Source organism: Scyliorhinus canicula, chromosome 11 (genome assembly GCF_902713615.1).
Source record: "Scyliorhinus canicula chromosome 11, sScyCan1.1, whole genome shotgun sequence".
Classification (NCBI taxonomy): Eukaryota; Metazoa; Chordata; class Chondrichthyes; order Carcharhiniformes; family Scyliorhinidae; genus Scyliorhinus; species Scyliorhinus canicula.
In genome coordinates, this window is record NC_052156.1 from 74,264,136 (window position 1) to 74,288,346 (window position 24,211).

At 43.0% G+C, this 24,211-nt stretch overlaps 1 protein-coding gene across 4 annotated transcripts in view; it reads left to right on the forward strand.

Moving 5' to 3' along the window:
• LOC119973141 (inositol 1,4,5-trisphosphate receptor type 1) overlaps positions 1-24,211 on the forward strand; it is a 624,311-nt gene that overhangs the window by 222,946 nt on the left and 377,154 nt on the right. For all 4 annotated transcript variants that reach the window (XM_038810748.1, XM_038810749.1, XM_038810750.1 and 1 more), the window contains 6 exons: positions 7,554-7,653; positions 7,742-7,902; positions 10,481-10,622; positions 18,969-19,127; positions 20,276-20,448; positions 21,393-21,512. In XM_038810748.1, the coding sequence (XP_038666676.1) occupies positions 7,554-7,653; positions 7,742-7,902; positions 10,481-10,622; positions 18,969-19,127; positions 20,276-20,448; positions 21,393-21,512 (855 nt within the window). The remainder of the gene's footprint in view (positions 1-7,553; positions 7,654-7,741; positions 7,903-10,480; positions 10,623-18,968; positions 19,128-20,275; positions 20,449-21,392; positions 21,513-24,211) is intronic.

Sequence of the window (24,211 nt, forward strand, 5' to 3'; positions counted from 1 at the left end):
CTCTTTTTTTTTTTAAATTGTCCTCGGTAGATGGGTGTTGTTGGCAAGGTCAGTATTAATTTCCATCCTTAATTGTCCTTGACAAGATGGTGATGAGTTGACCTCATGAATACAATGAGTGACTTGTTAAAATAGAAACAAAAATTGTTGGAAACTCTTGGCTCTTCTGGCAGCATCAGCAGAGAGAGCAACAGAGTCGATGTGTCAGGTCCTGACCATTGAGTCGCTTCCTTGGCTATTTCAGCAGTCAGTTAAAAATGAAACACATAACCGTCGGAGTTACACATAGTCCAGAGCGGGTAAGGATGGCAGTTTCCTTCCCTCTGGGACATTGGTGAACCAATGGCTTCTTACAACAATGTGGTGATTTAATTGTTATGATAACCAGTGTTTTATTGCAGGTTTTATTAAATACTATTCAATTCAATTCAATTCCCTGGTTTCTGTGCTGGGAGTTGAACCGATGACACTATATAATTATGATGTGGAGATGCTGGCATTGGACTGTGGTGAGCGCAGTAAGAAGTCTTACAACACCAGGTTAAAGTACAACAGGTTTTTTTCGCATCACTAGCTTTCGGAGCACAGCTCACCTTAGGAAGGAGCTGTGCTCTGAAAGCTAATGATTCGAAACCTCCTGTTGGTCTTTATAATTAGCGCAGGCCTCTGGATCATTCATACTACCATGATATTGGACCGGTTAATTCAAATGAAATGGCTGCCAATGCCGATACCAATGAGAACCAAGAGCCTTCTGGCACCTTCTGTTTGGAATATATGATGGATGCACAAACTTGGGAACGCTACAGCATCTAGGTTCTAGTTTGGAACTTTTATTTTTCCCATGTTGCTTACAGTCACGAGTTGAGAACAAATCCAGCTGCCGCCCAATAATAATTTTCTAACTGCTAACCTGTCTTCATGTGCTGCTAATTATATAGGGACAAAGAGTTCTAATAGTCAGTATATATTTTACTCAATACGTGACTGAAATTCAGCATGAAGGCTGTTCTGAGCTCATTTGCAGTTCAGTAGGTCAGTCATCTGGAGAGTTAAAATGTTATAAATGTGGTCTTTGATCGTGGTATCCAAGTTCAAGTTTACTTTGGTAACCTTAACCCATTGTTTTCCAAAATAAATCGCTGTCTTGTAAAGTAAGTAAAGTCACCATAGTCCCAGATGACGACAGGCTGCTTTCCCCTTTTGAGGGGGAGAACTGACTGGTGGTGATTTAACCTGAGGATCACCACACTTCAGGCGATGGGCCACAGTTGAGAAGGCGGAGCCTTCATGAATTACTTCAGCTGATATGGGAATTGAACCCGTGCTGTTGACCTCATTCTGTATCAATTGAGCAAAACCAGCGGGCTGCAGTAGTCCGGCACTAATTTCAACCAGGAACATCTTGCATTCTCTTGCACAATAAAACAGGTAAATAAACTTTGTGTGCATTTACCAAACTAACGTTCTAGCTCTATTCATTTGGCAAGGATATAAATAACTCTGATCACATATACACGAGTGTTTGTTTTAATGAATGCAGAGAAAGTTCAAGTACGTGTGCAGAAACCATTCAAATATTAATGCTGAGATCTGCGATTCAATTTCTGATTTATTAATCAGAAATGCAAATGATTGACTGCGTAAAAGAATATGCAGTGGACAGACGGATCCTATTCTGTCACAAGTTAAAAGATTTCTGTGCAAGGATGGCCATATTTCATAGAAGATGGTGGGTAGAAGCCTTGAGTGAGGAGCAAAGACAAGTTAAGTGTGCAGGATGCTTGCATACTGTAGGGGTCGAGAGTGGTGGTTCCACTCGTGGTCTTTTTCAAGTAATAGAAGGCATTCATCAGGCTCATCCAGGTGCCTCATCTTGAATGAGAAGTCTAGCCAGGTCGTATGTTTGTAGGCTAATATAGACCAAGAGGTGGAGAACAAAGTGAAATCCTGTTCTGCATGTCGATCTCATCAGACGATGGTGCCATCAGCACTATTACATCCTTGGGGGCCTGATCGTCTTTGGTTCAGACTTCATGTGGATTTGACCGGAACTTTCATGGGTCACATGGTTTTGGGCATCGTGGATGCACATTTTACGTGGTTAGAAGTATACATCATGAGCAACATTACAGCTCCCACTACCACAGAAGCTATGCCAAATTTTTGCAACTTATGGGTTACGGGATTCTCTCATTTCTGATAATGGTACAACATTTACGAGTGAGTTTTTCCAAGAGTTTATGCAAAGGGACAGAATACATCATGTGCATGTCGCGCCCTTTCATCCAGCTTCAAATGGTTTGGCAGAGCGAGCTGTTGAGACATTGAGGGAAGGATTGAAGAGGATGGCAGGCGATACTTAGGCACCAAGCTCTCTAGGTTCTTATTTCAATGTCCTATCACACCATAAACAACAATGGGGCTCTCACCAGCTGAAATATTGATGGGTAACAGACTGAAGTCTCACCTGGATCTGATCATATGTCAAAGCAAAAGTGCGAAGGATATGAGAATGGCAAAGAAGAGACATTATCAAGCTAAAGAGAGACATTTTAATCCAAATGATTGTGTTTATACCAAGAATTTTGGCAGTAACCAGCATTGACGACCTGGAGTTATTCTTAACCAAAGTGGTCCAGGACCGTTGAAAGTGAAAAGACTGATGTATAATTAACATTAGTTTCATTGTATTTCTGTTTTTAAGCAGAATTAAAATTTAAAGTGGGGGAGAAGTGTTATTGTGTTATTATTCTGCATCATCTTAGTTATGTCCATTGTTGTCATCAGTAAGTGCGGTAACGTAATTAGTTGTTACCTGTGTACATTCTTATTTAACTGCTGTTAGTTTTTATTCTGTTCAGTTACTGTTATTTCAATGTTTAGCTAGTTGCTCCCACTTGTGAGTCCACGCTTTATTTTATACTTCATTTATAATACATTAAAAAAGATTCACCTTATTTATTAATTATAACAAGCTTCCAACTCCCTTTTTGTAGTCAAGTTACCACAGTTTCAATAGATAAAGAATGTTTCCCCAGGTGGAGAAGGTCATCACTCGAGGCTGTCAATTTAAAACCGTCACCAAGAAATCCAAAAAGGGAATTTAGAAGAAACTTCTTTACTCAAAGGGGGTTGAGAATGTGGAGCTTTCAACTACAGGGGCTAAGTAGAAGTGAATAGTATAGATGCATTTAAGGGGAAACTGAACATAAAGGAGGGAGAAGAAATAGATGGCATTAGTGGTAGATGTAGATATGGAAAGGTACCAGGAGAAGGCTCGAGTGGAACGTAAACAGGAAGGACTGGTTGGACCGAATAGCACTATCTCCGATTTAATCCTTTGACCACTGGATTATGACAGGCAGATGAAACCTTGGCTGAATTCCTCTGCTCCCAATTTCAGTCATGGGTGTATGGTGCGGGAATTGAGCCTGAGCCTTTCGGGTTTGTCTGGCGAACCTTTATCCACTGAACCACTGAAAAACTATAATTTCCAGGTTTACTTTGCATTTTCCTTGGAACGTTTTCCATGTGTATATTTCATTCAGAAGAGTACATCCTCAGTTTAACATCGCCTATCACCTTTTGGATGTTTGCAAGAGAAAGCCACCTGCCCCCCTCATGTGGCTATAAGAGATCTTCAGACACTATTTTATCAGAGATGTGCCTTTGCTGCCCTGGCCAATATTTATTCCTTGATCCGTGTGACCAAGAACAGACCAACTGTTGTTTCTGGGACCTCACTGTGCACAAATCTGCTTCCACGTTTCATCCATTACACAATTGATTGCACTTCAGAAGTGCACATTTGGCATTAAAGTATTTTTGGGCATCCTGGGGACATGAAGGATTGTATATAAATGTGTTTTCTCTTTCTTTCCATAACACCAAATTCTTGGCTAACTGTTAATTGTGTTGATTGACTGCCAACCATGTGATTTAGTGCAAGATTATTTTCCTTCAAACAAAGAAGGCTATGGGGTGACTTAATCGAGGTGTCCAAAATTATGAGAGGAAGAGAAAAGTGTGGTAAGATAAAATTGTTTCCCTAGGTGGAGAATTCTAGAACCAGGAGACATAGATTCAAGAAGGTGTAGAAGGGACATGAGGAAGAACATTTTTGCGCAGAGGGTAGTGGGAGCCTGGAATTTGCTTCCTGGGTTGGTGGTGGAGGCCTGAACTCTTTTTTTTTTTAAAGTACCTGGATCTGCACCTTGAGTGCTGTAGGATACAGGGGCTATGGACCAGGTGCAGAAAGGTGGAATTAGAAAGTGCACCTGGGTGTCCTCATGCTGGCATGGACAAGATGGGCTGAATGGCCTCCTTCTGCACTCCTTTCTACGATTTTATGAACTTACCAATTTTGCCTCATCACAAATCTTAATAAACAAACCATCTTCCAATGATGAATAGAATAAAATTGCAGTTGCAGAAACTGAGAAAGTGAACTTTAAACAAGATAAACTTTGTCCCTCGTATTGGGCAGCAGGAGTATCCAATGAGTGGTACGTTGAAAATAAATTGGTTCTTTTATTGGACTAAGGTTATGAGAAATAGTTTATTTTGCCAAATTCATACACATTTCAAGAGCTGGACATTTTAGGGTTCAGACTCGTCCTTTTGCTCAGTAGTATTTCTCAAGTGCCAAGCTTTGTAGTGTCGCCGAGATCGTAGATGTGACTGCAATTTTGGAACAAATTGTTGGATGGGGCGTGTGAAATGTATTGCCTCTAGTTCATCGTAATGTTATTGTCAGCTTGCCTCCACTAAAATTGCATCCAAGCATTGCTCTTCTATCAACTAACACTGATTGGCATATCAGATATCCATGAAATAAGCATCAAGTCTCTCTCTTGGTGTACAGACCGATTTTAAAAGTTCCCTGTTCCAAACTCAGTGGTCCAGACCCAGACTCAATTGTATTCCTAATTGACCCTTGGGGTCAGTGGAAGACCAGCCTGGTATGAAGTGGTCAGTTCCATATAATCATTACACAGAGGGCTCATTCCTTATATCCAGTTGACATTGTTGGCTGTCCACAGGTGTGGCCATAGTGACACCATTTTAACCAAATGTACTAACTTGAGTAGGAAATACCTCCGTTAGCTTTAGCACTATACAGATACCTATACTTTGCGTAGATTTACTTCACAACCATTCATTGCCATTCAGTAACTAAAGGAAGGCACTCCATAAAAACTATTCTCTCGTTCTGATTGTCTCTTGCTAATAACTGCATACATACAAAAGGTTGAGGTGCTTTTGAGTATTGACAGACACCAGCACCTACTTTTAAAAAAAAAAAAAAATCTAATGAGTGCAGACCTTTTTTTAAAAAAAATTTTTTAATGACTGCAGCAAAATCTAATGAGGTCAGACCTGAATTCCTGCATCGCTCTATATGGTTAGTCATGAAAGTATTGGACAAGACTGCTGCAGATGAGAAATTGCATACCTATTGGTTGTCTTATGCCTATACTTGTGAAAACCAAACCACTTAATGGATGCAAGTTTGTTCTGTGCACAGATCTTCTGGTGCAAATGATTTCACAAATTTGATACCTCTTTCTCCAAATCAAACCAGCAGTTGGTGAGTGTTTTGAGTGATTTTTTTTTTCCCCAAAAAACTGCTGAAGGAGCTTTGCCATGCTAGAGATTTGCAGACTCTGCTTATTCTCTAATTTGAGAAATCCCAATTCCATATATTGAATCGCTTGGACAACAAATCACATGTTTTATCAGAGCTTGGTTGCAGTTCTGGATCCAAGAAACACATGCTTCATTTTGCAACACATCCCTTGACAGTGTATACATTGAGTTGAAATCGAAGCAAGAATTTGTTTTGTTCCATCACCCATCATTACCGTCTACCTATTTCCAAATCCATTGCATATCGGACCGATATTGAAATGTTTGTATACTGAATAACTTGAGTTTAAATGTTTTCCAGTCACAGACAGTGCTCACAATCAGACAATCTGGCCGCGTTTCCTGGAGACCTGAATAATGCATCCTTGCTCAAAAATGCATAAATAGGGCAGCAGAGAGAATACACATCCCCAATACTTCGAATGAGGTGCCCTCCCCAAATATCATATTCACTAAACTATCAATCAATAACAAAGCTGCTTGAAAATATACAGATTTAACAATACATTCAATATCTCGGTGCATGATTGTATTCATAGTACGTGCATATGATATCTATTGATTAAAATTGGTGCATAACTGCTGTAGGCAAAGATTTTCTTTATTGTGTGTCAAAGCAAAACTGCAGTCCAAAGGTGTGTAGGTTAGGCCGGATTACGGGGTTGCAGGGATGGGGCAAGGAAGTGATCCTAGATAGGGCGGTCTTTCAGAGGGTTGGTGCAGTCTTGATGGCCCGAATTGTCTCCTTCTGCACTATAGCAATTCTATGGATTAATACAGGATGCAGTGCACAGAGTTAATATGTCAGTTAATATATTTGCTTAAGGGTAGCACGGTGGCGCAAGTGGTTAGCACGGTTGCCCCAGGGCGCTGAGGTCCCAGGTTAAATCCCGGCTCTGGGTCACTGTCCATGTGGTGTTTGCATATTCTCCCCGTATTTGTGTGCGTTTCCCCCCCGTAACCCAAAAGATGTGCATGGTAGGTGGATTGGCCACGCTAAATTGCCCCTTAATTGGATAAAAATAATCGGATTCTCTAATTTTTTTCAAAAAATATATATATTTGCTGAAAACCTGTTGGAAAATATTACCATTTAATAATGTGTAGGTATGAAGTGGCCGAGATTGACCAGCATCTTTTCAATTTTCTGCAATCTGTTTTCCTTTAATAATATCAGACCAACTCCACAAATTCCTGAGTTACAAATTGTAAGTGTGGTGTTTGTCCCCTTTATGGGGAGATCAGCTGAGAGGGTGGTTACCCAGGTCACATAATCTGGGACCAGGATGGGGATAACCCTAGCAAGCATCGGTTTCTGTCAGTTTGATGGTGAAAGCTGATTCACAGCCACGGGACTGCAAGTTATTGTAGTTAAGTTAATAACTGTTGCAGTAGTTACTTAGCTTTGCAGTTGTTATTTACCTATCCGATGAATGGGGAGAAACTACAATAAGCAAAATCTCGATTATTGTGCATTACTTGAAATATGGAATCAAATGAGCAAGAACAGCTAAAATGTTGATCTTCTCCTGTCATTCATGCTTTCTACAAAGCCTGTAGCTCCTTACAATGGTGTTAATATGATTCCAATTCTGGCCTGTTCTGCATCTCTGTTTTCCATGGCGTCAGTGGTAGTGGCAGTGCTTGCTAGGACTGAAAGCTCTGGAATTCCCTCAGTAACCCTCCGAGCTCTCTACCTCTCTTCTAAGACAATTCTACAATCTATCTCCTTTGAGCAAGCTCCCTAATATCTCGCTTATGTGGCTAGGTAGCAAACTTCATTGGATCCTGCATGAAAAAATGTGTTAGCACAACCTCAGTTCAACATAACTTGTTGCATGTGTATTCAAAGTAATTGTGAAATTATATTTGATTCCGAAACTGATGTGTGTGTGTTCCAGAAATTCTTATGTTCGACTCCGACATCTCTGCACAAACACGTGGGTTCATAGCACCAACATTCCAATTGATAAAGATGAAGAGAGGCCAGTTATGCTGAAGGTAACTTGGATTATTAAAAACATACGTAACTATTAAAAGCCAATGAACTGTTGTTTACTGACAGTGTTGCCATCTCCTTCCATTTCAGATTGGCACTTCTCCAACTAAAGAGGATAAAGAAGCATTTGCTATTGTGCCCGTTTCGCCAGCAGAAGTGAGAGACTTGGACTTTGCCAATGATGCCAGCAAAGTGTTGGCCTCGATAGCTGGCAAGCTTGAGAAGGGCACCATTACTCAGAATGAAAGGCGGTAGGTGACACCTTTTTTAATAGGCAGCCAATAATTGACCACCCGCATTTTCCTGACAAATTGGAACATGAATCCTCCTTCTTTCGTCTTCTGTTTGTGATTTTCCCAGTTTCCATAGTGCTGTGTTTTGTTTCTTGATCACAGTTCCTTACTGGAAGAACATTGCAAATTGATTAAGATTCCCTATTTGTGGCCAACTCTTGCAATCGACTTGCATTTGAGATGGTTAAGGAATGAGCTAAAATTAAATACATTTTCTGGCTGGTCAGAATATTTAGGTCTTTTCTGTTTTGCATGAAGGTGGAATTAGCTTTATGGTTAGTTTAAAAAAAATTGAAACATGCCTGTGGTTTAGAAAGAATGGTTTATGGCGATTTGTAAAAAAAACATATCCAGTGCTACAAAATATGGGTTTGAAACGTAGATACGCGTCCCTGAAAAGACTATTGCTCCATCTAATCCATCCTATTGGTGTTCTAGCAATAGTTTCTTTTCAAGATGTTTGCCCAATTTGGCCTGAATTAAGCTGTTTGCCCATGCAACCTTACTTGGTGAACTATTCCAAATAACAAACTGCCCTCTCTTTTTTTGATGCAAAGGCAAAATTGAAGGTAAAATTCACACACTGTCCTTCCTGGGGAAGGAGGAAAAATAAACTTCCATGTTGTTTTATTCCCTCAAAATGATCCGTATAGAATGTATTCAAAATCTTGTAGCTTTGTGCACTTTTGGTCTAATAAAATCTTACTTTCTGTTGTCATTCATATTTTGTAGTCATTTGTTTCCTTCCAATGTAAATTCTTATATCCATATCTGTAACAGAAGCTTATGTAAACTTTCCAGTCCATGAATATTTTCACCTGATAAATCCCAGCGCCTTGACTGGTACCTCACAGAATTGTTACGGGGCACGGGGCTCATCGTGTCTTCACCGGTTCTTCAAATGAGCATCATGACTTAGTGTCATTCCCCTGCCTTTTCCGTATACCCCTGCAGATTGTTTCTATTCAAATAATTAGCAGACGCCCCCTTGAATTCCTCGATTGAATTTGCTTCCATAACACTTCCAGGCAGCACATTCCAGACCCGAACCACTCACTCTGTGAAAAAGCTTTTTCTCACATCACATTTGCTACGCTTGTCTATCACCGTTCTTGACCTTTTGCCAGCAGGAACAGTTTCTCCCTATCTGCTCTGTTTCTCTCCCCCCCCCCCCCCCCCCAAATTTCTCAAACCTCTGAATGAAACCAATCTGGTTTTCTTGCCAGATTGTTTTAAGATTTGCTGTTCAATAGTGTAGCAAGTTGGGGTGCCGAGAAATTCAGACAAAATGCATGAATTTAGACTGATAATTGGATTCCAACTAGATCCAATTCTCCCTCCCCTCCCACCCCCAAACATGGGTACATTGGAGAACCATCTAGGGTGGAATTAGCCAAGTACAACACCACATTAAGACATACTCCAATATTTCAGGCCTGCCTCCTCATTACACGTTTAGCCCCTATCAAGTCTTGAGCACAACATTTCACACCCATCAGCAAATGGGTCAAGGACAGTTGGGTTATGGAGGGATGTGGTTATATTACTGGACTGGTGATCCAGAGAGCGAGTTGAAACATTTGTCACAGTACTAGGCAGTCAGGGCAGCAGGGTAGCATGGTGGTTAGCATAAATGCTTCACAGCTCCAGGGTCCCAGGTTCGATTCCCGGCTGGGTCACTGTCTGTGTGGAGTCTGCACGTCCTCCCCCTGTGTGCGTGGGTTTCCTCCGGGTGCTCCGGTTTCCTCCCACAGTCCAAAGATGTGCAGGTTAGGTGGATTGGCCATGCTAAATTGCCCGTAGTGTGCTAATAAAAAGTAAGGTTAAGGGGGGGGGTTGTTGGGTTACGGGTATAGGGTGGATACGTGGGTTTGAGTAGGGTGATCATGGCTCGGCACAACATTGAGGGCCGAAGGGCCTGTTCTGTGCTGTACTGTTCTATGTTCTATGTACTAGTTTTTAAAAACATTAGCCACCCAGAAAAAGCAGTCAGGAGCTTTCAGATTATCCTTTTTTCCCCAAACAACTGGTTCACTACTGGAGAGAGATGTGTCTTGATATGAATGCCGTGTCATATCAACGTCTTGAATTCTTAAGTGTCCTCTGATGTTGGGCAGCAAAGGATGGGCAAAACGCACTCGCCATTTTGTAATACCCATATTTCATGAGGGATTTTGTTTTCTTGCTAGGCTTCGATGGCAATCACTGAACTTAAAAAAAACAAGTACAAGTCGGGACATGAGTGCTAAATGATGCCAGAAAGAAAAATACCCCGATGTTGTTAACATGGCGATCGTGGGTTATGGGGAGAAGGCAGGAGAATGGGGCTGAGAAACATATCAGCCATGATTCAATGGCGGAGCAGAGTCGATGGGCCGAATGGCCTAATTCTGCTCCTATATCTTGTGGTCTTGTATGTTTAGTTCAATGTTATTTAAAATTTTGTTATGCTGTATTTTCTAAAGTGTTGACGATGTCTTCTAAATTTTTTGGGCTCCTTGAACCTTTTTTTCTTGGTTGAATTTATTTTCAACAGTTTTGTGACAAAGCTTCTGGAAGACCTGGTGTTCTTTGTTGCGGATGTTCCAAATTCAGGTCAAGATGTGCTTGAAGTGGTGATCAATAAGCCAAACCGAGAGCGGCAGAAACTCATGAGAGAGCAAAATATTCTAAAACAGGTGAGGTGCCAAATTGGGGATATGTGGATGGGAATGTTCAAAAGTGGATCTTAATTTGGAAATTTTTCTTTTTCATTAAATGGTTCCATGCAGAGGAACTGTTCCACCAGTAAAATGTATGAATGTGGTAACGTTTGAAGCTTGTATGTAATTATATGCTGATCTGTACTGTGACATTCACTTGAGACCAGACACTCTGGAGTAGTGATTAATTGGTAGTTCCTCATTTGCTTGGCACAAATGAGAGAGAGAGAGACAGAAACCTTTCTACCAGGTCTTCTCTGCAGACCTGGCAAGTTTCCTTTGGGGTTCCTGCTGACATGTGAAGTTGTGTGAACTGGACCATCAGTGAAAAAGGGCAAAGTAAAATAAATCATAGTGAGGCAAGGACTCAAACCTTTTATTGTATTTAAATTGTTGTTGCCCACCGTGAGGTGCAGGGATTTCTAGATGGGTTGGAGTATCCAAGGCTACGGGAGGAGGACAGGGCTACTTTAGCAGAAGCAATAGTGGAGCAGGAGATAAAGGATGCGATTGGGAGGATACAGTCGGGGAAGGTGGCAGGGCCGGATGGGTTTCCGGTGGAATATTGTAAAAAATTCAAGGATAAGCTGGCACCCCTGATGGTGGGGATGTTTGAAGAGGCAATAGGGAAGGGGGTGTTGCCGCAAACAATTTCACTGTTGCTAAAAAAGATAACGGTCCGACGGAGTGTGGGACGTATAGGCCCGTATCACTTCTGAATGTGGAGGCAAAAGTATTGAAATGAAATGAATGAAATGAAATGAATGAAAATCGCTTATTGTCACGCGTAGGCTTCAATGAAGTTACTGTGAAAAGGCCCTAGTTGCCACATTCCGGTGCCTGTCCAGGGAGGCTGGTACGGGAATTGAACCGTGATGCTGGCCTGCCTTGGTCTGTTTTAAAAGCCAGCGATTTAGCCCAGTGTGCTAAACTAGTCTATAGCTGGTTAGTTGAATTTCTGAAAGACATCAGTTTGGCCAACTGTGTAAAACTGGGCATGTTTCATAGGAAAGAAGAACAATTTCATAGAAGTAGAACGATTAAGTTTCAAGAGAATGGTAACAGAAATAATGGGTGTTGATGAATAAAGACTCAAAAAAGGCTTTCACTGGAACAGAGGAGAATGAGAACAGTTGTCGCTTGTGAAAGGTTTTCAGAGGGTGAATAAATATGACTATGTGAGGATTAATTGTTAAAGATTGTTTTCACTGATGGATGAAGCAGTGACCTGAAGCCCTTGACTCGAGTATCGTGAGAAGGGAAGAATTTTTTTCCACACAGCGTTCATAAGAACATGGAATGCTTTCTCATAAGCAACATACTGACTTAGCGAGTACAAGGCAGTTGAAAGGAAATTGGTATCGACTTGAGGAGGAATGCTAGAAGGAAATGGACAGGAGGATTGGGGTGGATCATTCCTGTTGCGTTGGCACAGCACGGAGATGGTGATTCAAACAATCTCCTTGTGTGCTATGATGTACAGCTATCTGTAAGTTGAGTAATTTGTTAGGCTTGCTTAAATTACATAGGATGTATGGCAGAGAAGCAGGCCATTTGACCCAACCAGTCCAAGCTGGTGTTTATGCTCCACTCATGCCTCCTCCCACCGTTCCTCATTTAAATCTGTTATTGTAAGCCTCTAAACCCTTTGCCCTTGTAAACTTGTATGGCTTTCCCCTTGAATGCATCTATACTTTTCGCTTAAATCACTCCGTGGTAGAGAGCTCCGCATGCTCATCGCTCTTTGAGTAAAGAAGTTTCTGAATTGTCTATTGGATTTCTTGATGACTGTCTTTTTGATGCCCTCTAATATTCTCTTTCTCCCACAAGTGGAAGGGTTCTCTTTGCATCCACTTTATCAAAACATTTCACAATTTTAAAGAACTCTATTAGATCACCTCTCAGTCTATTTTCAAGACAAAAGACACCCAGTTCATCACTTACTGATATGAGTTTATGCATCCACTTTTCTGGTAACTCATCCTTGTTAATCTTCTTTGCCGCCTTCAAAACTCCATATCCACCTCTACAAATATAGGCCTCCTACAGTCGGAAACGGGAGAACTCATAATGGAGAACAAAGATCTAGCTGAGGAACTAAATTCGTACTTTGCTTCTGTCTTCACAAAGGAAAACATGAATAATGTACCAGAAGTTCTGAGAAACACCAGTTTTTGTGAGCTGAAGGAAATCAGCATTAGTAGAGAAATAGTTCTGGGGAAATTAATGGGATTGAAGGCGATAAACCTCCTGGGCCTGGTAATCTTCATGCCAGAGTATTTAAGAAAATGGCCCTAGAAATAGTAGATCCATTGCTGGTCATCTTCCAGAATTCTTTAGTTCCTACAGATTGGAGGGTAGCTAATATAACCCCACTATTCAAAAAGGGCGGTAGAGAGAAAACAGGGAACTATAGACCATTGAACCTAATATTGGTAGTGGTGAAGTTCATTATCAAAGAGTTCATAGCGCAGCATTTGGAAAGCAGTAGTGTAATCAGACAAAGCGTGGATTTGCGAATGGGAAATCGTGCTTGACAAATCTACTGGAATTCTTTGAAGATGTAATGAGTAGAGTTGACCAGGGAGACCCGTTGGATGTGGTTTATTCAGACCTTCCGAAGGTTATCGGCAAGGTATCGCACAGCAGATCACTCTGTAAAGTTATAGCGTATGGGATTACAGGTGGTGTCTTGAGATGAATACAAAGCTGGGGCGAAATTCTCCGACCCCCAGCAGGGTCAGAGAATCGCCTGGGGCCGCCTAAAATCCCGCCCCCGCCGTGGCAAATTCTCCGCCACCCGGGAAGTGGCGGTGGCGGGAATCTCGCCACTCCGATCGGAGAGGCCCCTACGGTGATTCTCCGGCCCAGATGGGCCGAAGTCACGCTGCTGGGAGGCCTCTCCCGCCGCCGAGGTTTGAACCACCTCTGGAACGGCGGGATCGGTGGTGCGAGCGGGCCCCGGGGTCCTGGGGGGGGACGGGGGGTGGGGGGGGGGGGGGGGGCGATCGAACCCCGGTGGGTGCCCCCACGGTGGCCTGGCCCGCGATCGGGGCCCCCTGCTCAGACTCCGGGCCAGTGCCTTGGGTGCACTATTTTCCTCCACGGCCTTCGCCATGGCGGAAGCGGAAGAGAACCCCACATCGCGCATGCGCCGGCTGTGACATCAGCGGCCAGCTACCGCTGACGTCACTGCCGGCACATGCGCCGACCGGCGAAGGCCTTTCGGCCATCCCCGCTGCCGGGGGCGCTGGTTTTTTGCGCCAGTCTTCTGGTGCAAACCGCTCCGGCACGGGGCTAGCCCCCAAAGGTGGGGAGAATTCCCCACTTTTGGGGAGGCTCGACTCCTGAGTGGTTGGCGCTACTCCCCTACGCCGGCACCCTCCGTCACGCCGGGTAGGGGAGAATCCTGCCTCTGGTTAGCAGAAAGGAAGCTAAGAGTTGGAATAAATGGGTCTTTTTCCGATTGATAGGCAGTGACTTGCAGGGTACCGCAGGGATCTGTGCTGGGGCCCCAACTGGTCACATTATATATTAATGACTTGGACGAGGGAACTAAATGTATTATCTCCAAATTTACAGATGATGCAAAGTTGGGTGGGAGGGTGAGCTGTGAGGAAGATGCCAGAGATGCTTCAGCAGGATTTGGACAGGCTGAGTGAGTGGACACATCCATGGCAGATGCCATCTAATGTTGATAAATCTGATGCTATCCATATCGGTAGAAAAAGTAGGATGGCAAATTATTACTTGCATGGGTGTAAATTGAGAGAAATGGATACTCAGCGAGACCTTGTTGTCCTCGTGCATCAGTCACTGAAAGTAAACGTGCAGGCACTAAAGAAGGCAAATGGTATCTAGGCCTTCAAAGCAAGAGGATTTGAGTATAGGCAGAGGATGCAATTGTATACAGCATTGATGAGGCCACACCTGGAGTTTTGTGTTTATGCTGTCCTTTTCTGATGAAGGATATTCTTGCTATCGTGGGAGGGGAACAAAGGTTTACCAGGCTGATTCCTAGAATGGTGGGACTGTTATATGCAGAGAGACGAAGTCGATTAGGATTTTATTCATTAGAGTTTAGAAGAGCGAGAGGGAACCTCATAGAAACTTCTAAAATCCTAACAGGATTATACCGGGTAGATTCAGAAAGAATGTTCCTAATGGTGGGCGAGTCTAGAACTAGGGATCATAGTTTGAGGATAAGGGTAAACCTTTTAAGACTAAGGTGAGGAGAAATTTCCTTGCCCAGAGTGGTGAATCTGTGGAATTCACTGCCACAGAAAGTAGTTGAGACCAAAATATTGTGTGATTTCAAGAAGGAATTAGATATAGCTCTTGGGGCAATATCAAGGGATGTGGGGGGAAGGTGGGATCAGGGTATTAAATTTGATGATCAGCTATGATCAGAATGAATGGCAGAGCAGGCTCAAAGGGTCAAATGGCTGTCTCCTGCTTTTATTATCAATGTATGTTTCCATGTATATCCTTTCTGTAATATGGTGACCAGAACTACAAGCTAAGTGTGGTCTAACCAAGATTCAGTATTGGTTTAGGGTATCTTCACTACTTGTCAATTCTATCACTCCAGAAATAAAGCCGAATGTTTAGTTTTCTTTTCTAAGACCTCTCTAACCTATGGCGCAACATTTACTTTTTGTTGTATTTGTAAACGAGATCCTGCTATTTCTCTACCCCACCCAGAATGACATCTTCCAAGTAATGTAACCTTCCTATTCCTCTTACCAAATTGCATTACCTCCTATTTAGGTGTTGAAATGCATTTGCTAATTATTTGCCAATTATTGATGTTCTCCATTAATTCACAACCAACATTGAACAACTTTTTCACCTTTGGATTTTGTCTCGGTTCCTTTCACTTTTGAAAGTAACTGCATATCTAGGCTACCAACGGATTGGAATGCAATGTCTTTGAAGTGAATTTACTGATGGTAATGTGACTCGTGATTGAGCACACAAGGGAAATTTGACCTCGTAATTCTGCCAACGGTATTAGAGGTGACAAAAAAAAGGATGGCGTCCAAATGCAAGATGATTAATTACTTGCTTAGTAGTCAAGCTTTTGGATGAAATTGGACCTTTTTTATTTTCTTAACAGTCAACCAGTTCACTGCATTTTAGTCAGTGTTCTTTAAAACAAAGATTTTTTTTTAAGCAAGCTGACATTTAAAACTAGTTGCCAAAATCTCTTGCTTGTGGCTCCACGTCCCCAAAAAGAAGAAATGCAATATTGAGAAAAAAATCCCCAAAAATCACAATTCTGGTGGAGACTTTTAAAAAGATATTTGAATTTCCAGTGGTCAACTGGAAGGACCACATGACAAGATTTCAAGTTTTCAGACTTTTACTTTAATAAACAAGCTAAAAAGCAACGTCATGTAAACATTACTCAGTAGGTAACTTGTACGTTAAACTACAAAAAGTTAACTTTAAAAAAAAACCTGAAAATCCCCTCCAATGCACCAAATACTCTCCATGTAAGTTGGATCACTTTAGTATTTAACAACTTCAGCATGCCCAAAGTGTCTCGCAGCCAATTAAGTACATTTGCAGTGTAGTAACATCAGAAATGCGGCAGCCAATTTGTGTCCACAGACAGCAAAGACATGATGACCAGATTGACTAGTTTAGTCCTGCTAGTTGAGGGATGAATATTAGCCATAACACTAGGAAGAACTCGCCTCCATATTTTTGAATAGTGCCATTGGATGTTTTGCACCCATCTGAACGGGCAGATGGTTTAACGTCTTATCCGAAAGGCGGCACCCTGACACTGCAGCATCCTCCAGTACTGAGCAGAAATGTCAGCCGGATTTTGTGCTCTCTCTTCAATGGGACTTGAACCTTCAGCGTTCTGACTCTGAAGCAAAAGTGCTACCCTGAGCTGAGGCTGACACCAGAGGTAATGATTAGGCTGGAGGTGAATGTCTGTAGATGTGATTGATAAACTACCTTGATTTATTCAAGGATTCTGAAGACAAAATGGATAGTGGAATATCTTTTGATAGATAAATCTTTCAGAAAATCGAAATAAAACTATGCATTTACAGATATTTATTTGAAGTAAAAGCCTCAAGATTCAGTGTTGGATTAAGGATAAGCAATAGAAATATGAGGGTTTGATGATTGGACTTTGATTTCTGATTTACATAAATGATCTGGTAAATGGAAACTGCATGGCTCAGATTTGCAGATGTCTCAAACAGAAGCGGTGGGGCAAAGTCATAGAAAAGTTATTGTGTAGAAAGAGGCCATTCAGTCCATCATGTCTGTGCCAGCCAAAAAGAGAAAAAAGGTACTAGCTGCTCATTATAATCCCACTTTCCAGCACCTGGTCCTTAGCCTTGCAGGTTACTGCACTTCAGATGCAGATCCAGGAACTGTTTAAATGAGTTGAATATTGCAGCCTCAACCACAAAGTTAGGCTGTGAATTCCAGACACCCACCACCTACTGGATGAAAAGGCTTTTCCTCGTGTCCCCTCTAATTCTTCCACCAGTCATGTTAAATCTATGCCCCCTGGTAATTGACCCTCAGCGAGGGGAAACTAGTTTTTTTTCTGTCTACTCTGTCTAGGTCCCTTGTAACGTTATACAACTCAGTTCGGTCAACCCTGAGCCTCTTCTGTTCTAAGGAAAACAACCCTAGCCTCTCCAGTTTTAAAAGTCAAGGATGTAACTAGAAATTTGCCAAGGGACTTGGATGATTTATGCCATCATGTCAACATCCAACGGATGGTCAATGAAAAAATGTGAGTTAGTGAATGGAACAGAATTAATACGGCGAGCAGGGAGAAGCTGCCTCTGGAATTATTCATGCAAGAAATTGAGTTATTGCTAAGATATGTAGTCAGAGCGGAATTCATGTCGACTCGGGTGATAAGACTGTACAATGCATTGACTAAATTAAATTTGGAATGCTGCGTGCATTTCTAGTCACCACGTGACCAAGAAAAATACAAGCATTGGCAAGTCCATGAGGGATTAATGGAAATGTAAGGGAGCAAAGAGTGACCTACAAGTATTGGGGGGGGGGGGGGGGGGGGGGGAAGAATGCTCAATTGTGAAAGAACCATAGAATTCCTAAAGTGCAGAAGGGGCCATTTGGCTCATTGAGTCTACATCGACCCTCTGAAAGAGCACCCTACCCAGGCCCACTCCCGTGCTCTATCCCTGTAATCCCACTGAACATAAACATCTTTGGACACTTAAGGGCCAATTTAGCAAGTCCAGTACACTTAACCAGCATATCTTTGGACTGTGGGAGGAAACTAGAGCACACAGATTAAACCCATGCAGACAAGGGAAGAATGTACAAACTTCACAGTCACCCAAGGCCAGAATTGAACCTGGCTCCCTAGTGCAGTGAGGCAGCAGTGCTAACCACTGTGCCACCATGCTGCCCCAGGCACAGGGAGCACCGAGATGGCTGAGGGCAGAAAGTTGGAGTATTAATTTGCTCAGTACTTTAAGAGAAAGCAAGCTATCAGGGGATCACAGATGAACTCTGAGTGGGAGTTAGGCAAACACCTGGTATAATGTGCTGGATGAACAATGCTTGGGGACATACAACCACAGTTGAGTAGGAGACTTGATTGCAAGGGGGGCAAGTATCATGGGACCGAATTGTCTTGTCAGATCTTGGGCATTTTTGCACATGAATCAAGAGTTTTTAGCTTTTGCTTTTTAGGGAACCAATGCTCTACGTACTTGCTACGCAGATTGCATGACGTCAAACCCTTGCTGGTGCTACTTTGCAATCACCTACCAGAGGGAGAGAAATATCTAGCCTCTATTATGAACTCCACCTTTACTCTTCACCCTATCCCCCATCTCCAATGTGCTCTCCCACACAACCCTCCCATTGTATTTCTTTTCTTTCTTCTTGAAAAGGGTAAGCAGCTCCTGTAATGGTGGCAAAGGTCAGAAACTCATTGCACAGTGATTTGAGGCCGTAAACTCACATCCAACCACTTTAATGCTACACCAAACCAGCCATACATGAATCTCACAGTTACAGCGCAGACACCAACCCATAGACTAGCATTCCTCAGTTTATCAGCTCACTCATGTATTTATCTAGCTGCATCTTGAGTGTATCTATGCTGTTCGCCGCCTCTATTTCCATGTGGTAATAAGAGGGAGGTACAAGGGCTTGGAAAATTATGAAATGGGTTTTGATCTTGCCTGAATATTGCTGCCGTCTTGAAGCAGGTTCTCGGAGGTTTTCAACCTGTAAATGTGGAGAAAACAGGACGGATTTTCCTTTGGTGTTGACTTGGTTACTTTCTTGACCCTGTAGATCTTTAAGCTGCTCCAGGCCCCGTTCACAGACAGTGGCGATGGGCCTATGCTGAGGCTGGAAGAACTCGGGGACCAGAGGCACGCCCCATTCCGGCATATCTGCAGATTGTGTTACCGAGTTCTGAGACACTCCCAGCAGGACTACAGAAAGAACCAGGTACAAGAGTTGAGATACTGGAACTCCTTGTTACATGGCCTCTCGTAATGAAGTGCCTGTTACAAACTTCATTGACAAAACTAAACGTCCCATCCACATGTTCCAAATGTACTTTTGTTTTAATCGTCTTCAAAAGTAAGGGCAGGGGTCAACTTTTGCCTCATTTACTGGGCTATATAATTTGCACGGAAGCTTTTAACTAAGATACTGGGATACTAAGACACCTTTCAATTTTCATCACGGAATGCAGGTGTCTCAGGTAAACATTTATTGCCCATTCCTAATTGCCCTTGAACTGAGTAGCTTGCCAGGTTGTTTCAGAAGGCAGTTAAGAGTCAGACGGATGGTCTAGAGTCACATGTAGGACTGACTGAGTAAGGATGGCAGATTTCCTTCCCTACAGGACATTAGTGAACTAAATAGGGTTTTTACAGCAATCAGTGATAGGTGGCCTCCATTACTGAGACTAGCTTTCAATTCCACATTTAATAATTTGAACTTAAATTCCACAAGCTGCCGCGTTTGTATTTGAACCTGTTCCCCAGAACATTAGGCTGAGTCTCGGGATTACTAGTCCAGTGATACGACCACTATGCTGCTGTCTCTGAGAGAATGGGGAGACTAATTTGGAGATTATGCAGTAGGAATGTGGTTTGGATCATTTGTCGTTTTCCATACAGTCTCACAAGTCAGAAAATAATTTTACAACAGATAACATCACCATTTAGAAAATATAATGGGCTGAATTCTCCACTGTGGGGATTCCAGCTGTGGGGATTCTCCATTGTGCCGGAAGCCCGGGGATTTCCCGATGGTGTGGGGCTGTCCAACAATGGGAAACCTCATTGACCAGCCGGCGAAACAGAGAATCCCAATGGTTTGTCGCACCAGAAAGCTGGTGCGGTGGGATGGAGAAACCCACCCAAAGTCTGTTTCCAAGAGTACAACAAATCCTCATTTTAGTGTGCGCTTTGAAAGGAAGGGGAGAAGACTGTTGTTGAAGAGGTACCACTGACAATGAATAGAATTTGATCAATTTCTCCCCTCCATCTAAGTAAAAAAATTTGGAGACCACTTTTGAGGTGCTTTGTTCAAACAGTGTTTGTTTGTTTTTATAGTAGCTCTTATTTGAATGCTCTGTTCTTCAGGAGTACATAGCAAAGCAGTTTGGCTTCATGCAGAAGCAAATTGGATATGACGTGTTGGCTGAAGACACCATAACCGCATTGTTGCACAATAACCGTAAGCTGTTGGAGAAACACATTACAGCTGCTGAAATTGAAACCTTTGTGAGCTTGGTCAGGAAAAACCGTGAGCCGAGGTGAGATGGTTTGGGGAATGTGGTGTTGTATTTGGTCACCAGGTTTGTGACTGGTTAAAGCCAAATACTGCGGGTGCTGGAATCTGAAAGAAAAACAGAAAATGCTGGAACATCTCAGCAGGTCCAACAGCATCTGTGGAGAGAGAACAGAGCTAACGTTTCGTGTCTCGATGACTTTGGCAGAACTCTGAAAACGAGTCATCCAGACTCGAAACGTTGGCCCTGTTCTCGCTCCACAGATGCCATCAGACCCACTGACAGATTAACTTTTTAAAAATAAGTGCTGTGTCCCCATGATGCACAGGCTGGGCTTCCCCATGTTATGGACTACTCTGAGCAAGGTTTTGACCATGGATCGTTGTTGGATGGCAGGACTGCAGTTAAGACATGTGCCACACTGAACTGTCAAAATTGACTTGATTGGATGAAAATAGAGCAAGTTATTTTCCAACCTTCAGTTTTGTCAAATGTTTAAAAAAAAAAATTTTGTCAAATGTATTTTGTACTTTCATCTTTTAAACGTTGGGAAATCATATAGCCCACCCTGTCATCATCTTACAACCGACCCCAATAAACATTTACTTTATTTACCCAATTATCTCTTCCTCCTTTGTGTCTCCACCAATTCTCCTCCCCTTGAAGCCTCTACATCTGGCTCACCAATGATTACCCCTTCCAACCTTCACTTCCCTTAACCCCGTTACCTCCACCTTTTGCCCTTTTCTGTTAATCGCCTTCCCTCTCTAATCCAGGCAGTGCAGTCCTTGGCACTTGCTTATTTTATGTGTCCCTCGGGTATCTGCTGTTCAGTGTGGTTCAATATTACTTGACCCATCATTTTATGTATAATTTGATCTAGTTATTTTTCCATCTTGAATGACCATTTTTTTTTTCCGTGATTATTTTAACTGAAATTTGACTTGTGAAATGTTTCTCCTTTCCAGGTTTCTCGATTATCTCTCTGACCTGTGCGTGTCCAACAACACTGCCATTCCAGTTACTCAGGAACTTATCTGCAAGGCAGTGCTGAACCCAGCTAATGGTGACATTCTTATTGAGACAAAGTACGTCATTAACTGCAAGGGAAAAAGCAACTCACTGCTTTAGTCATCATATTACTTAAATTCAGCTTGGTTGCATGTATGGTTTGAATTTTTTTTGGAGTGTGACAATGCCCTGTTTCATTAAATTTAATTCTTCGGGGTTGGGCATCACTGACGAGGCCAATAATTATTTCCTATCTCCAATTGCCTTTGAGGGAATGGTGATGAGCTGCCATTTTTGACTGTCATTATCCATGTGACGAAGATCCTCTCAAAGTGCTGTTGGGAAAGCCTCTGTAGGATTCTGACCGTGATTACGAAGGAAAGATATATTTTTAAACCAAGATTGTGTGCAACTTGGAAATTAATTTTGGGGCGGCGGAAGTAATTGGGCGAATCTGTCACTCTTGCTGAGCTGTCGCAAGACTAAACCTGTTTGAGGTAAAAGACTAACCTTGGACTTATTCCACAAGGTACAAATATTGGATTTAACACCTCTGACCTGCTCTATCTCGTAGTCAGGTGTTTATGCAACTGCTCTAGTCCAGTTTCTGGTCAGTGGTGGCCCAAGGATGTTGATGGTGGGGATGCATCAATAGTGATGCAGTTGAATAACATTGGAAAGTGGTTCTGAGACACTTGATCGTGGTGGTAATTGTTAGGCACCTGAGTGGTGCAAAGGCTACTGGTCGGTTTTTAGCCTGAGCTGGAATTTTTTACTATAGAACAAATTTGAACACTATGCATTCACCTGCAATGTTTCTGATCAGTGACATTTTGGGTTTCTTAAAATTGTTTATAAAGGTGCTTGCTCCTGATTCAGGATGTCAGTTGTGGCTAATTTGGTGACATACTCACCTTGAGTCTAAAGGTTCAGTGGCCGGGATTCCGAAAACGCGGCTAAGTGTTGACGCTGGTGTAAAAGTGTTTCACGCTGGTGTCAACGGGTCTCTTGGCCCAGTGATTCTGTTGCCCACAGGGGGCCAGCATGGCGCTGGAGTGCTCCGCGCTGCTCCAGCTGCTGTATGCGCGCGGCGGCCGGCCGGCTGCAGGTCCGCGCATGCGCACGGCACCCATTTGCGCGCCAGCCCCGCGCATTATGGCGGAGCTACACAGCATGCCGGCGCAGAAGAAGGTAGGCCCCTCCGGATCACGCGTACCCGCCGATCAGTGGCCCCCGATCTTGGGCCTAGCCATCGTGGAGGCCCTCCGGTCCCCCACCAGGACGGCCACCGCAGTCGTGACGCCGAGCTTCCGCCAGGTGGAACCATACGTAAACCCCGCCGGCGGTAACTCGGTCAGTCGACCACGGAGAATCGCCGCGGAGACCTCTTTCAACGGCCCCCGACTGGTGCGTCAGACTGGTGTTATGGGCTGTCTCGGCGTAAACGCCAATTCTCCGTGCCGCCCGGGCTCAGAGAATGCTGGCCAGGGTTCAGGTCCCACTCCATGATTTAAGCACAAAACGCAAAATCTGTACCCCAGTATATGTTGGAGGTGCCGTCTTTCAGATGAGATGTTAAACTGAGGCCTTCTCAAATGAATGTAAAAGATCCCATGGCACTATTTCAAAGAAGTGCTATACCAGTTATCCCTGGCATCCTGGCTAATAATTAATCCTCCATCATGGTTGTTAGTGCATTGTTGCTTATAAATTAAAGTCGCCATCGTCCCAGATGACAATCACCTGTTCTCCCCTATTGAGGGGGTGAGCTGACTGGTGGTGATTTAACCTGAGGATCACCACACCTCAGGATGAGGGGTAAGGTTGAGAAGGCAGGGCCTTCATGATTAACCTCCACCAGTATGTGGATTGAGCCCACATTGTTGGCCTCACTCTGCATCACAAGCCAGCTGTCCAGCCAACTGAGCTAAACCAGTTAGTCCATTGACTCTTGGGCTATGCTCAGTCATCATTGCGATCATGAACTTCAGCATATTTCCAAACTATCTGAGTAAAATTCTGCTAAATATCTGGCCAACCCCAAAAGACAGCTGCGCCCAGCACAGAACCAGAAAGGTTACAGCACAGAAAGAGGCCATTCTGCCCATTGTGTCTGCGCCAGCCAGAAAGAGAGAAACAAAATAAACGAGCCGCTTATTTTAATCCCACTTTCCACCACCTGGTCTGTAGCTTTTCAGGTTACAGAACTTCAGGTGCAAATCCAGGTACATTTTTAAATGAGTTGAGCATTTCTTCCTCAACCACCAATTCGGGCACTAAATTCCAGATGCCCATGATATTTTCACTCATGTTCCCTCTAATCCTTCACCAATCACATTAAATGTATGTCCCTTGGTGATTAACCCCTCAGCAAGTGGAAACAAGTCTTTCCTGTCTACCCTGTCTGGGCCCCTCATTATTTTGTACACCTCAATTATGTCACCACTTCGTCTTTTCTGCTCCAAAGAAACAACCCGAGCCTATCCAATCTTTCCTCACAGCTGCAATTTTCAAACCCTGGCAACCTCCTTGACCTGATGATGTCCACTGAGACATGCCTTGTCATTGGTCAAAATTTGACCGCTGCTTTCTGTATAAAACATTTCTATGGCTTACCCCCTGAATTGTCCGTGAAATGGTACTTGTGTGAAAGCATCCAACTTGCAGATAACTTGTCAGTTAAACTTTCAACTAAAATTGACCTGGAGTTTGAGGAACTTAATTCCTTTGTTTGCTGTCCTCCATTTGGTGATTAGTACTCCTGGATCAATGCTTT